This window comes from Megalopta genalis, chromosome 5 (assembly GCF_051020955.1).
Source record: "Megalopta genalis isolate 19385.01 chromosome 5, iyMegGena1_principal, whole genome shotgun sequence".
In the NCBI taxonomy this organism is placed as follows: domain Eukaryota; kingdom Metazoa; phylum Arthropoda; class Insecta; order Hymenoptera; family Halictidae; genus Megalopta; species Megalopta genalis.
The window spans coordinates 31,035,752-31,052,021 of record NC_135017.1 but is presented as its reverse complement, the minus strand read 5'-3'; the positions used below and the strand labels follow the sequence as shown (position 1 = coordinate 31,052,021).

Genomic DNA, 16,270 nt, shown 5'->3' with positions numbered 1-16,270 from the left:
ATCAATTTATGATTAGATACATTAATTAAATCTTACATTTCTAACAATTTATTCAACCCCGCGGTATTGTGTTTGAAATATGAGACGATTCGGTGACATTTATCATGAATGCGACATATATCAGGTTTACCGTCGATTGATTTTTCAACTATTAAATTTATGATACGTGGAAAATATGGCATGCTCATCGTCGAGTCCCCTTTTCTAGATACTTATATGCAGGTTGAATTAAATTATGCTTTAAAGGGTAACATGATTGATTTTAAAAGGAAAAAGAATAATCATTAGAAAGATCGGAGAATTTCTGATCCAATATTCATAATTGTTTCGAATTTATTCGAACAAGATTCTAGCATATTTGCAAGTATTACTTCCTTTTACCAAATACGGTAAATTCTCCTAAATTGTCCTCCAGCTTGTACACAAAAATGGACAATTTTGGAAGAGGAGGTACAATCGCAATCTGAGCGCGAACTAGGAAGAAATTAGTGTACGCAGTTCTGTTCCGATTTTTTACACTTTCGAGCAATAAGTGTAAGAAATTTGCAGTTTTTACAATCTTTTAACGCTTGCATCTTGACTTTACATTAACCGATTATGATGAAATTTTCTCAATTTTTTTTCAAATCTTTTCAAATTTTCTCATTCTCTAAATTTTCGTTATTGGCTCAGATAAAAAAAATTAAAAAACGGGAGCCTTTTATTTTGTTTTGACATTCCAAGTAATAGCAAAATTGTAACAAAATTGTATACTAGTTGCAATTGATATATAGTGACTCTCATTAATATTCGACTACTTTTCAAAACGCATTAGCCTTTTTAAAACTGAAATAAACGACTTGAATTTCTTTTTAGATGATATAGTATACTAGTCCCCCCCTCTATTATCTAAAAAGAAATTCAAATCGTTTATTTCATTATTATAAAAAAACTAATGCGTTTTAAAAAGTAGTAGAATATTAATGAGAGTCACTGTATATCAATTGCAACTGTTTCAACAAACGCATTCTCTAGCCAGTTGCAAAATTAAGTCGTTCCGTTTTATTTGAAAATGTTATTCCGTTTTGAAGACTGTTCAAATACTTTTGCGTGCAACGATGTAGTTTAGGCTAATTAAAGAGTCACTCGCAAAGCTACAATGCGAACGTATGCATTCGCTATCATTCAGTTGGAAAGTTTACTTCGTTCGAAACTACAAACGCGATAACTCTTGATTATTATTGATGATTATCTTAAAAACAGTTAATATTTTTTAAATAGTGTACATTTAAAGTTGAAGCTACTGCATTATTTCTCGAGAAGAACACTTCTTGCAAACTTTATTAAAGAACTAAATAGTATCGCAAACATAAATTGTATAAGCCTATAATTTTTCAATAGGAAAATGTAAAATGTTACTCGGAACTAGTCTCTTTTTTAACTGCTGCGGTTTGATTTCTATGAAACTTAAAAGTTATTATTATTGCTTTATGTTATTATTACTTTGTGTTATTATTATTATAAAACTTTTGTATTATGTTATTATTATGTTATTATTGAGATACATAAAAATAGGTGCAAGAAGTTTGAAGTTATTTCAATCTTAACAGGAGAAACGGGTACAGTCGGTGTAAAAAATATTCGTTACATCTTTTAAAACAGAATAACATTTTTAACATTAGGCCAAGCGACCTAAATATTTTTTGGGGTTAAGTGTTAAAATGGGGAAATGGTTAAAAAGTTGTTTTTAAAATAAAAAAATTAAAAACTGATGTCTTCTCATCTTTTTTACCTGAACCTATAACAAAAATTAAAAAAATGTATTTTGTAGATCTTCCTAACTTATATACTAGGTGTCCCAGGTTTTGTCAACCAAACGGTATCAGCATACTCAACGAGCGAAAATAAGAAAAAACTGTCACATAAACCTAGGCTGAGGAATGCTTTATTAAAAAATTATAAGAGAAATACTTAACAACAACGGACTGATCGGGAATATTTACCTCGTTTTTGGAAATACAGCATGAAAAAATTAAACGACCTAGTAAACGTAACTTGGATAAGTAAATGCAAGTAACAAAATGCCACTAACATATTTTTACACCGAACGAAAATCAGTTGATTGTTATTTCGTTTCTTTTTTAATCTTTTAATAAAGAATTTTTGAGTTTATGTTTATATGACATTTTTTCTTATTTTCACTGATAGAATATGCTGGTACCATTCCATGAAACCATGAAACCATTCCATTGAAATCGGTTGATGTCGTTTTGAGTTGTAAACATTTAGATTTCGCGGAAATTGCAGTTTTTCAAGAATATTAAATGTTAACAGCTCATAACCCCATCTACCAGTTTCAATAAAATATTCAGTATGCATATAAGTTAGCGAGATCTACAAAATGTATTTTTAAAATTTTCGTTACAGGTTCAGATAAAAAAGTTGAAAAACATCAAGTTTTAATTTTTTATCGGTCTAATCATCTGCAATTTTTTAGCCAACACCCCAGAAAAATGTATATCGTCTAACCCAATTATGAAAAAGTTATTCCGTTTTAAAAGGTGTACGACTACTCTTTACAACGACTTTATATCTGCAACATATTTTGAGGTTTACTTCCAAGAAAGCGACAGTATCGAGGATTCAACAGGTTTTGTCGCTGAAGAAATTAAAGAGTGCAAAAATAATTTGTATTAATTCGTAAAAATTTGATGAACCGCATTTCAATTTGTAATAATTTTTGTGCAATCGAGTTCGAGACTAGGGATACCTGCTGAAATTGTTGCAAATATAGGATTATATCTAAAGAAGGTTTTAGTTGTGCATCTGATGGGTTTCGATCGGGGTTATTCGAACGTCTGTAGTTTACGAATATTAATAGTTCGTATGCGAAAAAGGAGTCTAAAATTGTTCAATAGAAAAGCAATTAACTTCTACCACGATAACGCTAGAACAAAGCCATCATTGACAACTCAATAAAAATAAAAAAGGCATTTAATGCATCCACTTTCTAGTTTGAATGTAAGACCCATTCACAAATATGTTCAAACAGTGTTAATTTGTACTCGTTAAAGGACTGTCAAAATTACCTAAAGAAATTTTTGACTCGTTCAAGTTGGATCTTTTTAAACACATTTGAAAACATAAACTATGTTTATTATATTAAATGTAAATAATATTTTTCTTATCAAACAAAATCGTAAAATTATATATCGATCGATGGAATGTATCTGTTTTGATGAACTCAACTTAACTACAATGTTTTAATTACAATTTTGTCTCTTTGATTGAAGGACAACTTGTGGTTTATACTTTGGATAAAACTTCAATTATTTTCAAATGTAATTATTATGTTATACAGCTTAGTTAGTCGGTTACATTCCAAACAGAATTTTATCAAATAATCTGAATCGGTTCAAATATTGTAGCAAAAAATTAATTTAATTTCCACACACAATTTAATTGCGATTAAGAATTTATTTAAGATATTTCAAAAATGTATTTATTTTTTCAATTTATACGAAAAATCAGTCAAATCGATTCGAATTACCCATCCACGATATTTGAAGAAAACAAGTACTTATAACGGATATTGTTGTTCAATTAACTTTTACTAGACAAAATTACGATAACTTAATTTACGATATCAGTTAGTTAGGAGACTCTGACTAAACCGATTTCAGCATGCATATAAGTTATCGAAATTTACGAAAGACATTTTTTAAACTTTTCGTTATAGGCTCGAGATTTTTATATTTTCCTGTCATTCCAAGTAATAGCAAAATTTTAAAAAGAAAAAGCATTTCAATCATTGTCTAGCATACTAGTTCCGCTATCATCGAAACAAAATTCAAGTCATTTAGTGCAGTTTTAAAAAAGTTATTGCGTTTCAAACTCTTTTGACCGACTGCATATTACGTTCCATTGTGTTTGTATACCGATATCCTGACGATCGCGAAAATCGTTTGAAATCCCACGCGCCTCCCGGATCATCATCTCGTCGCAACGCAGAAATAACGACGTTCCAGATGATCTAATCGCGCGGACGATCGACAGTGTCGCGAGTCGTGCGCGGCACTCTGTTCAGTGGGAGCTGACAGAGTTAGCTAACGGCCTTCATAGGAGTTTTCTCGCCTTCGCGGTTCCACCGACTCCTCGCGCACATTCGCGTTCATGTTCGTGTTCGTGTTTCGCACAATGCGCGAGGGGAAGGCCGAACCGAATCGCACGCGCCGCGGAATCACACGGCCCGTTGCGATCGAAACGCGATCCTCTCGATCCAACCAAGTTCTTGGCTAGCAGCCGGTACAGCGCAATCATAGCGGGCACGTGGATGCACTCGCGAACGCGTGAATCCATGAATGAATCGCGGCACTAAATCGAACGCGTTAAATTGCACACACCTTTTAACAAATTGATCGGTCGTGCAACGTAGCGTGTGAACGATGATGATTGGATCGCGGATTTCAGACGCTTGTCGCTGCTGCAACTGCCCACACGTATCGTTATGAAATTTTTGTTTCATTGATATTTATAGTCCTCGCGGAATCGCTCACATAGAAATTATTTTTCGAAGTGCATATAAGCATTCGTTGAATTTCGTTCACTAGTAACGATTGATAGCCAGATCCAAATTTTTTATATGCTTTGATTTAGCGGCAGTTAGTTCAAAATTTGTTCTTAAATAACGATTGTTCTCTTTACGCGTTTGAGGTATCTAAGCAAACAATTTATAGTTTAAAAGTAAAGAACATTTCGCTAATACGTATTAGTATGCGACGCGCAAGTGCGTAAATTTCGAGACTTGGTGGCAAAATATTTCCGTGTCGAACAAAAACTATTATTGTCAACAAGCTTGACAAATGAACAAAAAATTTGTTTGCGTTGCTTTTCAAAATATTTCCTTATACATTGTGAAATGATCGTTCTTTCGTCTTTCGCGCTACTTTTAATTTGTCTTTCATGATTCGCGACGTGATAAACGAAGTATTAAAGCGTAAAAAAAAGATGTACATACCCCATTGACAATCCCGGCCAGGAAAATTGCGGATGCGACGAATCTGCGAGAAGAAACATAAGAAAAAGCGTTAATTACATTTAGAAGTATCATGTGTCAAAATGTGGATATGCGGAGATCGTAGAAAAATGAATTTCAGTATTTTTTCCAAATTAACGCATTGCGGACCAGTGGTTTTATTACTATTTTTACCCAGTAGCCAGCTATGTTATTTGCGAACGAGTACAAGAAAGGTTTTACATAAATTTTTAAGGCACTCCGAATGACAACGATGAAAGTTCGAGAATTCTCGTGATTGGTCGCGAGCTCTAGAACGGAAAACATTAGAATTTTCGCGATCCGTGCGCAATGTGTTAAGAGCGATCGTGACCTTATAATAGCGGCAGCGAAATTAAGAAACGTCAACATTTCCATTACCGGAAATTCGATAATGTTAGTCGATTTATCGGCGATCGAAGCATTCGTCGAAGAATGTAATCTGTCGATGAAGAGCTAACCATAACACTCCCTGAAATCTATAGCGTCGCGAACTTTATCTGTACGGGCATTCATTGTAACATAAATCTATGTATTATATAGTGACCTCACCTTCCGTGTGACCTCAGGCACTTTATAATACGGACAAAGACAGTCTTGAAACAAGCATCGAAAAGCGAAACAAGAAGATTATACATGAAAAAAAGAAAATGGAGCAACGGGGTCGGAGGACGCGGAAGTTTTATCTTTTTTTCTGTAGCATAATTTTCTATAAATAGGTCAGAAAATCTCGTAAGAATTTCATAATTCTCGGTATTCGGTTATCCAGAAACGCGATAAGGTATTTATCGAGCCGACGAGACCGAAATCACGTGGCGAACGAAAAAAAAAGGGACGGCCATGCCGTAAACGAAGGATAATCGGTCGTAAACAGACGGGTCCCTCCGTCCTTAAGGTTCACTCGTCGTTCCGACGGAACGTAGCAGGGGTTGAAAGTGCCCCCCTCCGTCTGTCGTGGAAACACTTGTGGCGCGTGCACGGAGGGCGACCGCGCACAGGCGAAGTTAAGAATGAAATAAAAAGCCGCGTTGGCGGCACGAGGAAGAAACGGGAGACAGAACGCGAAAGCGCCCGGCTGGAATTATCGCTTGAAAAAGCGCGGCGTAACGTACGGAAAACCGCTACTTTATTCAATGACGAGGAGGATAGATCCCAGCCGGGGATTATGGGAAGAACGCGACTGCACGCCGCGTCGAGAAGGAAGCACAACAAGCAAGTTGCACACCGTTCACCGAACGCACGTGTCGCCGCGCAATATACAGATCGTTGACGTAACACAACAGGTTGACGAACCAACGGAGCACGCTGGGAAGAAGAAGAGACCGAGACGAACGTGGACAGGCACGGAATAGAGGAACACGGGAGAAGAGAGAAAGGTGGAAAAGAGGAAAAGCGGATGGGAAGAAGAGAAACATGCAGAGAAGAAAGCTTATAAGAGCAAGATGTATCGGAACTCACCGCAATCCCAACCGGGTCATGTCGACCTCCCTATTCCGCGACGGGCCTAGGGAGCCGAGGAGTCAGGCTAACACGAGCACCGCACGGACAGGCAGTCACAAAATATCGCGGGGAACCCGGTACCGAGTAGACGTGGTGTGTGGACCATCCCATCCAGGGAGGGCTCTGAATGAACGTCGGGTGGAGGGAAGGAAGGTGGAGGCGGCCGCCGAGCCACGCCAGCTAGAATTCCTCCGCCGAAGGGATCGGGAGAGAGAGGCTTCTCTCGGTTCCGCGAGATCCCGTGCTGTCCACAGACACGCGCGCACACTGTCCGTCGTCCTGCCTCCCCCGCTGCTCTCTCTCCAGTCGCGGCCAGAGAATCGAACTCTCCAGCCTGTCTCCGCCAACTGCGGGACCAGAAGATACCATAGGCGACAGGGCGCAAGAAGGAAGGACAGAGGGAGAAGCCTCGAAGGAGCGAGGAAGGGAGGTGGAGGAAGGAAAGAAGAGTCAGCGGGCGGCTGGAGAGGGAAGTAAGAAGAGAAGAACCGGAGAAGAAGAGGAAGAAGTCGCGGAAGAAGGAGGGAGGTAAAAGAGGAAAAAGAGGTGGAGGAGGAGGAGGAGAGGACTGGTGACCGGGTCGAGGCGAGCTCGGTCGCGCGTCGCACGAGGACTGTTCCACGGCCTCAGCCGATGCCGATCGCGGTGTAGGTCTCTCCACGACTCGGCCGAATCGAGCGAAACGAGCGGGAACCGAGCGAACCGAGCGAACCGAGAGCGAGAACCGAGAGCGAACCGAGCGATCCAAGCGAACCCGACGAACCGGAGAGCAGAGAGCAAAGAGCAGAGAGCAGAGAGCTCGGAGCAGAGCGAGAGGGGAGGATCTACCCGCCACCGCGACGCTCGGTGCGCTACGGCGCGCAAGGATACAGCATCGCGAAGAGGAGAAGAGAGAAGAGCGCCTCCTCCGCCACCGACTTTGGCCGTCTGGCTGGGTGAAGCAGCGACCGATCGGGAGGACGGGCCAACCGGGCCGCCGCCGCCGTCTGTCTGGCCCTTCGACACGCGCTGCGTCGACAGGCTGGCCGACCAGCCATCGCCGCATCCGCAATACGCAACACGCAATCCGCATCCATCGTTTTCCAACCACAAGCAACGAGACCAGACGCGGGACACGAGCGTGTCACCGTTCGAACGATACGAGACCGATCGGCGCCGCCTCACCTTAAGGGCTGCCGCCGCACAGGTAAACGGCTCGGAGCAACCACGGACCTGCATACGACGAGACGGCGGAGGAGGAGGAGGAGTACCGGACGACACAATGCGGCCTAGGGCCGCGGCAACGTCAACCGCTGCAACCTGCAGGCCGCGTCCGTTCCCGGTTGTCCTGCGAGTCACCTGCGTCCTTGCCCTACTGGTCGTCACGTGGATACCGGTCACCGAGGCTGTGGTGAGTGACTCCTTCGAATTTCACAGTCGCGTACCGCTCGTTCGTAGACCAACAACGCGAACTCATGGCATTGTCGGATCGCGGTTCCCTCGTTTCTTCAGTGAACACGAAATAACGTCGTCGTCGTCGTTGACATTGTCGTCGTTGAAAAATCGTCGCGAACAAGAAAGTGTTTCTCGGTTTCGTCTCGCCGGTTTCTATGGTGTCGGCGCTGCCCGGTTTCGCGACTCTAGATATTTTTATAATTCATTTCGATCTCGCGTTGCTCTGTTTACGAACTCGTTTCAACGAACCGTTGCGCAACTTTGACACGCGTTTAGTCCGATGATACGAAATACAGTTTTATACGAAACCATTATCCGACGAGCGTTGATAGGAAAAGACGATTCGTTTGGTAATCGAGTTACCGAATTATGTATGAATTATAAAAGCGAACGCATGGAGAGAGAGAGAGAGAGAGAGAGAGAGAGAGAGAGAGAGAGAGAGAGAAAGGGAGCATTGAGATACAGAGCGCGCGCGAAAAAGAGAGAGAGGGAAAGAGAACGCGTGCGGAAGAAAGAGAGAGAGAGAGAGAGAGAACTCTCTCCACTCCAGTTATCGTGAAAATTTTCTCTGCCCGGAACGCGCTTGATTAAAGTTGGCATGCGAGAAGTTCTCCAAACCAACTCACCGGCAGTACTTCCGGTAGATTGCCGAGACGTTGTTATCGCTGTCATTCTGAATATGCATCCGCGGATTTCATTCATGTTCCGAACACCGACAGACCGAGAAATCGATCATTGAATGCCCGTCGGATGTGGGCATGTTTTATGAACGTAGGTGAGGACAATTTGTTAAAAGACGAGATAATGTCGCGAGCATCTGGAGCAACGCTCATCGTTCCACCGCTTTCAGGAACGTAATGCGAACGGCAATTCGTGGCTCGTGCCCACACGACACGCGTGGGAACGCCGCCGTGCCGCGCGCCGGCTATATGTGTTCACCGTTGATCTACGTTCAATGTTCCGATCGTATCACGCACTGGAAACCCAAAATCTCACGTTTATCGCCCTATAAGACAGAATTTTCGACACGGGCGGAGATTTATTGTTTCAGGAATGATTCGAATATCATTTTCAGTGAACATTTCAACGTCTTCAACAATAACGAATATTAAATTCGTCACTAAAATTATACGGAACATTATTTAGATTTTCGATGTTTCAATAGATGTTTTTTCAACAGAATTTTATCAAATTAAGAAAACAACAATTATATTTTTTTACTTTTGGCATTTATTTCTGCATTCTATTACCGTTTGTTCAACGTTTCTTATTCGTCCATTCGACAATCATCGCTCTTTGTTTTAATTTTGCAACACAAAGAAAGAAATGGCATCCTTTGATATTTGAAAACGTTTAGATAGCATATATTTATAAATGCATTTGGTTGAACAACGGACGATGAATGAACTCAATGATGTGTATCAGTTATTTCCCAAACGTGATATTTATACGTCATATCATATTTGCGTGTTATCATTCGTTTTGAATCATTCGCCAAGACGTATCTCTGTTTAAAATTTTCGCGGAATGAGTTTCATAATCCGAGAATATAATATAATATATAGTTCTATAATTATAATATAATATAATATATAGTTCTCTATAATTATAATATAATATAATATATAGTTCTCTATATATATATAATTATAATATAGTATAATATATAGTTCTCTATAATTATAATATAATATAATATATAGTTCTCTATATAATTATAATATAGTATAATATATAGTTCTATAATTATAATATAATATATAGTTCTATATATATAGGTCTATAATTATAGCATAATGTATAGTTCTATAATATAATATATGGATTATTAATTTAAATCCTCGCTGAAAATTTTCATCTTGTTTCGCACAGAAAATTATTTATTCTGTAAAGTACTACACTCCGACACTCGGTAAATGAGGCGTACCGATAAGAAATCCATTATTTGCTCGCGAACTATAATATTTGTTTTTAGAAAGAAGAGTACAAAGATACGAACTTCCTTAACGCGCTCACTACCGGCATTTGTTTCGATAATAGCCTCCATAGTTATGATACATTATTTTAATATATATCCAATATATATCCAGTTACGAGATATAAAGAAAATATTGTTTTAGAAAAATTTAGAATTCTCCAAATATCAGGTTGTACTTTGTGATTTAATACAACGACGTCCAAATTAATTTACGTGAATTACAACACAGTATTAATATTATTAATGATATTTGTGATTGTTTATCGACACCGTTGATATTTTCATTAGATATAAAACTGAAAAACAAATTCGGAGTTTTAAAATGCATATTATACCTTGGCACATTAGAAAGTGCTGGAACACATTCGTCGTCAGTTTCTCGGGCTGGGTGCACGTTTGGTATCGAAGCCGTTTTAGTTGAATGCTAAGAGGTTACATTTCAATAAGATATCTAATATATACGTCTATATATATATATATATATATATACATATGCGCCTATTGTTTAACTTTCTGTAGTTATAATCAATGATTATATCATCCATAACAAAATCTATAACAAACAATGAATAGGCCAATTACAAAACTGTAAAGACATTAGAAGTATTTGGGAATATTTTTACATCATTTTAAACTTATTACAATTATTAAAAGAGAAAAAGTTATTTTTATTTAAATTATGTTTCTTACAATTAATTTAGACAATTTGTATTCTGTATAATGATTCGCAGTCCATCAACGAATCAGTACCATATTTACATTATATTACTCTCGTGAATTTTACTTCGATGTTTGTAATACGTTTTTGCCAGCCGCATTAAAATTTATTAACAACACAACCATTGCTGACGCCATTATGATGTCATACAAATTTCAGCGATTAGTGATTGCTGGAACCAAACTAGAGTCAATTGTTTTGTCACCAAGTTTGTTGATATAGTGGGTGAGGCTCCTATCATTTTCTACGATGACACGACGGCGTATTAATTTTCTTTGACCGAATAGTTCTTACTGAACTGAAATGAAGCACTCAAATCACTTTTGCATGGACATTCTTTCTGTTCGTTTATTTATTTATTCAAATACTTCTCGCGTTCTACAAATTTGCAGTTACTGAAATTTTATAGTATAGAAAATGTGTTCACTTTCATCGCATAAATCACTTTTCCCCGGTTATAATTAGATTTACTCCAAAGTACACCAAAATACTTCTCCAATTGGATAAAAGTTTGCACAAAAATATTTTGTTGGTTTCACAAGTAATTCACATTTCTTTGAGAACAGATATTAGAACTTTGTAATTTTCGACTCGTTCCTACGTAAGTATCAAATGTCTCGATAAATAATATTTTCATTTCGAAATACATTTTGAACTGCGAAAATTAGTAACAATGTAAATTCACTATCTCTTATTTGTTCCATCTCCTATGCAATTTATGCATTTTTTTCAAATATTTCTGTTTCTACTCGTTGGCATTTTCCAGTTTGTATTTTGTAGAAGCTCATTTTTGAAAGTAACAGGTATATTTTAAGTGGTGTAAATTATGTTCGAAGAACTTATAGTTTTTTTTCTTTCCTGCTAATTATAGCAATCACAGTTTAACGTTTCTATGTATACAAATACATTGTGGTAGTATTTTTAGCTGAAATTTAAAGATGTAGCACCTAAATCCTAATTTTAACGTTTATATGGTCGCAAATTATTCATATATAACAAATACGAAATTATCATTTAATTTTATTTAGTAGCTAAAATTTTACGAAAAATTGCAATCGTCTATGATCGTTTTTATTATAAAATTCTCAGTTTATTTGCACGGTACATTGAAAATATATTGAAAAATCACACAGCTATTACTCGTGATGCTTATGTGTTGGTCATAAAGTAGTTCGAAGGTAATTGCACCCTTTATATTTAGATGCTACGTCAATATACATGCGCTGAACGCACAACACTTAGCTCAGCACACACGAGAATATAGTTATTAAGAACACGAGTACCATTGACTTCTGAATGAACGTCTGCATAGAAGAACTTTAACAGCACAGACATTCGATTCAAGCATATACATAAACATGATATCATTATAATGACGTTATGAGAAATAAATTGGATATATAATCATTAGATGTATGATTCTAAATAATACGTATGAATAGAAATACGTGACTCAACGTCGTATATTACATTGTAATAATAATAAATATTGTCATAATGCTACTATTGAGTTAGATTTAATCATAGAAGAAATTCAAATTGATTTGAATTTGGCAGAAATGAAAATAAGCATATACGTAAACATATTATGAAAACGTTATGGGAAATAAATTAGATGTATAATCATACGTATGACTATACATCTAATTCATATCTGCCAAATTCAAATTAATTTGGATTCCTCCTTTAATTAAATCTAATTCAATAGCAGTACATATTGTGACAATACTTATTATTACTACAATGTAATATACGATGTCGAGTCACGCATTCATTTAAATGTATATTTTCAATTATTTTTGCATAGAAATCTATCAGTAAATTATTAAATTATCAATAAGATGTAAATTATTAAGTTATCAATAAGATCCATTAATAACAATGGTTATTAATGTACATGCTGCTATTGCCCTATGAAACAATGTAGTTTTAAAAGAATATTTTTCACATTTTATCGGAGAATGAAACAGATTTTTGAAACGGATGCCTGCGATAGTGAATATATTTCGTCAACATTGGCCTAAATCAATAAAACTTGAGAATAGAAGATCAATATTAGTAGTCAACACATTATATATTAAAAGATTTCTATTTTCTAGAATTCCAATTATATTTGAACTGAAAATACTATTGCGATCATAAAAATATCGCGTGGCTTTCATGTGAATATAAAAGATGTGACAATCGTAACAAAAAGATTCTGTTACAAGTAATTTAGAATTTTGTTCGAAATCACTGTACCGAAATTGCAATTCAATTACTTTGAAAACCGTGTTGAAAATTTCAATCGCGCTTTACACGAGGTTTGGCTCATTGGAAAGTCGATTTCTTTATCTACCTAACTGCACGTAATTGCTAGAAGAGACGAAAGTAATCGAACCTCGAATGTATTTACGCTATGTTATCGCGCCTCCGTTCGTATCATATCAGCACATAACATCTTATTCCGTTGAAGTCACCCAGTAAACAGTCGCGTCGGCGATTTCGATGCCCGAACAGAGGTGCGCACCCTTCGCGGAAACATGAAAGGAAAGAACGGTTTAGGGAATGGCTGGCGATGGAAGGGATGGGGACGGCGTAAACGCTGGGTCAAAAGGTTTAGGCACCTTTTTTGCTCCGTTTCGGCCGCTGACAGTGGTCTGCTATACTATAAATACAGCAGTCATTCAGAATCGTGAGAAATTGTTGAATAGGGAGTCAGGTCAGCATCCACTTTCTCGGTACGCTTAGAAGAAATGTTTTTGACCAGCGCCACAGTCCAAGGTATAAATCTGTCCGCTTGTAATTGTGCACGCGTAGACGAAAGATTAGGTGCTTTCACCGGACGGTGTGAAGGATGCTGGACCTTTTTGGGGATCAGTATGTTTTGGTACAATGGCTTGGTTACCGAGAAAAGAGGATATCTACCAGTACGTTCTCTATTACATCTATTTTTCTGCATTTACTATTGTTTGAATTTATCTACGAAAATTGAGTCAATTTCTACCGAAGCCGTTTATTTGACAATGTCTCAAATTTTTAACAACGTTCTAAATATAGATTTTTATGTACATATATATATATATATATATATATACGTATATTTACAAGACATTCTATAGCATGTACGAAAATTATAATCGATAGTATATCATCTATAAAATTACTATTAAATTCATTAATAGAACTTGTTTAAACACTTAATACAAAATATAGTAATTGATTATCTCATTAAAATAATAAACTGTTTTGGAGAGCTAACATACTAAGTTAATATGCATATACTGTGTGTGCAGGAACTATTTGAACAAGAACTATTTTCGACAAAAATATTATATAATGTTTTCATGTTATTCAATATTTAAGAACTAACGTTTCGATTTCTGTAGTACTCTTTAAGAACAATTTTATGTCAAAAGTAGAAGGTACTTGCATTCTTAAGCAATCAGTTTTAAGTAACAATTATATTAAAAACTCTATACTTGGTAGATATGTATTTTGTATACAATAAATTGTATACAATAATGCGTGTTTTAAATAGAAAATAGCGATTATTTTATATTTACACAGATCACTAGTTTAGATCACTAGATTAGAGTATTTAATAAATAAATAAATGTATTTTTTACGCACATGCTCTTGTTGAGTTTTAAAATATTAATTATTATTCTTATAGAAATCGCAAATATTTTAATATCACGTAGCTATAATTTATTTAACAATTTCTATACAGCTAATGCAGCTGTGTATATCGCTCGCATAGAAAAAAATTATTTTGAAACGGAAAATGTAAAGATTTCAAATTGGCCTAAGCATTATCGAGAATGTACAGTGTTCAAATTAAAATCTGCTATTTTAAAAGCTTGAGAAATCTTGGATCAGGAGTATATGTATAAGGAATCTGTATAGAAAATGATTGAAGTGGTATAACATAAAGGAGTCCACACATTAATAAAATTTAAACAGGCTATGTAATTTTATTTCATTTTAATGCTTTTTTTATTTTATATTTAAAGTGCCTTAGCATTTTATCCACACAAAATTTAATTTTTTTTTTATAAATAACAAATGGATCGAACGATTTATTTAATTTCTTAATATATTATTTCAAAACTACTACCTTATTTTATTGTGTATTTATTTTTCATGTATATGTACAAAAGTTCATACCCAAAAATCTTGAAGTGCCTTATCATTTTGCCCACCAATGTACAAGTTCCTTATATAAATTGATCGCTGTACAAATACTAACCAAAACTCACTTTATAAAGATTCCGATAATAGGAAATTATTACAATCCTCATCGTTATAAAATAGAATAAAAGGAAACTCTGATATTGAACAACAGGTTTAGATAGGTAAAGCCTCTGACATTTTCCAAAAGTATTGAACGGAACTATCTGAGAGAGCATAATACATATGAAATTACCTCACCTTGACTAGTCGAGAAAACCTGCATCCGAGACACGCGATACAGTTCTGGCTAAACATTCGTTCATGTGGGTCGTTATTACTAAATTATGCGTGAAAGAGAAAATTATCCGCTTCGTCATCGCTACATTATACAGGGTGTCCCAAAAATGTCTCGCAATACGGAAATATGGGGTAACTGAGGTCATTCTAAGTAACTTTTTCCTTTGCGAAAATGCAATCTGCGGCTTTGTTTACGAGTTATTAACGAAAAACACTGACCAATGAGAGGTGACGGCGCGAAGTTCGAGACCCCGCAGCAGGAGGTTTTGACAGAAGGTCGGGTCGGACTCAAAAGCCGCGTTCGAAGTATTGAACAAGTCACGAAGCGTGAACTTTTCGGATATTTTTAACTACGTAAAAGTGATATTTTTAAGAAAAACGCTGTTCACCTCTATTTTAGAACGTCTATAACCAATAAGCAATTCATTCAAACGATTGGAACCGTCTCATTTAATTACACATGTACTATATGTATGTATGGATCACAGTAATAGCTAAATTTTCAGTCATTTCAATCTAACTTGCGATTGTAGAATATTTTTACACAAATAATAGTTTGTTATACAGGGTGGTCATTTGAAAACTATAAATCGAAATATCTCGAAAACAATACATTTTTATGAAAAATGTTAAACGAAACGAAAGTTGTTCAATTTTGAGAAATGCAATCATTTTGTTTGTTTTTTGTTGTTGATCGCGTTGAAGATTATTAGAAGGTAACTTCGTTTTTATAAAAATAGAAACCTATATTTTTATTTACAGATTTTTATTCTGCGCGAAAAATGAATAAACATTTGTATGAAACAAATTGTTTACTCATAAAACTTTTCAAATATTATTTTCATTTAAAAAATATCATTTTTCCTTAGGAAAAGCGATAGTTTATTGTTTTGAATCTTCGTGTTTTGGGCACGTAAAACCTGTTATAAAATAGTTGTATTTCCGCCTTGAAATCGAGTAACTTTTGTATTTAACATTTTTCTCAAAAATATATTTCTTTCGAAATATTTTGATTTAATGTTTTCAAATGAACATGCGGAATGCAACTAATCAAAATGATTCAGAAAACAAATTTTATATCCGTTTGATTTTCGCTATTTGAGTCTAATAGTCTAATTGTCAAAGCTGTTATTATGTTATATATTGACAACGTTTT

At 36.1% G+C, this 16,270-nt stretch overlaps 2 protein-coding genes across 2 annotated transcripts in view; one reads left to right on the top strand and one right to left on the bottom strand.

Moving 5' to 3' along the window:
• Positions 1–6,841, bottom strand: part of Col4a1 (Collagen type IV alpha 1) — a 69,736-nt gene extending 62,895 nt beyond the window's left edge. Inside the window, exons 1-2 of the mRNA XM_033475493.2 lie at positions 6,491–6,841; positions 4,997–5,039 (exon numbers count right to left, since the gene is read on the bottom strand). Of these exons, the coding sequence (XP_033331384.2) occupies positions 4,997–5,039; positions 6,491–6,510 (63 nt within the window). The 5' untranslated portion in view covers positions 6,511–6,841. The remainder of the gene's footprint in view (positions 1–4,996; positions 5,040–6,490) is intronic.
• Positions 6,842–7,435: 594 nt separating this feature from the next.
• The window catches only part of LOC117223275 (uncharacterized), a 212,750-nt gene continuing 203,915 nt past the window's right edge, over positions 7,436–16,270 (top strand). The window contains exon 1 of the mRNA XM_076522331.1: positions 7,436–7,922. Within this exon, the coding sequence (XP_076378446.1) occupies positions 7,794–7,922 (129 nt within the window). The 5' untranslated portion in view covers positions 7,436–7,793. The remainder of the gene's footprint in view (positions 7,923–16,270) is intronic.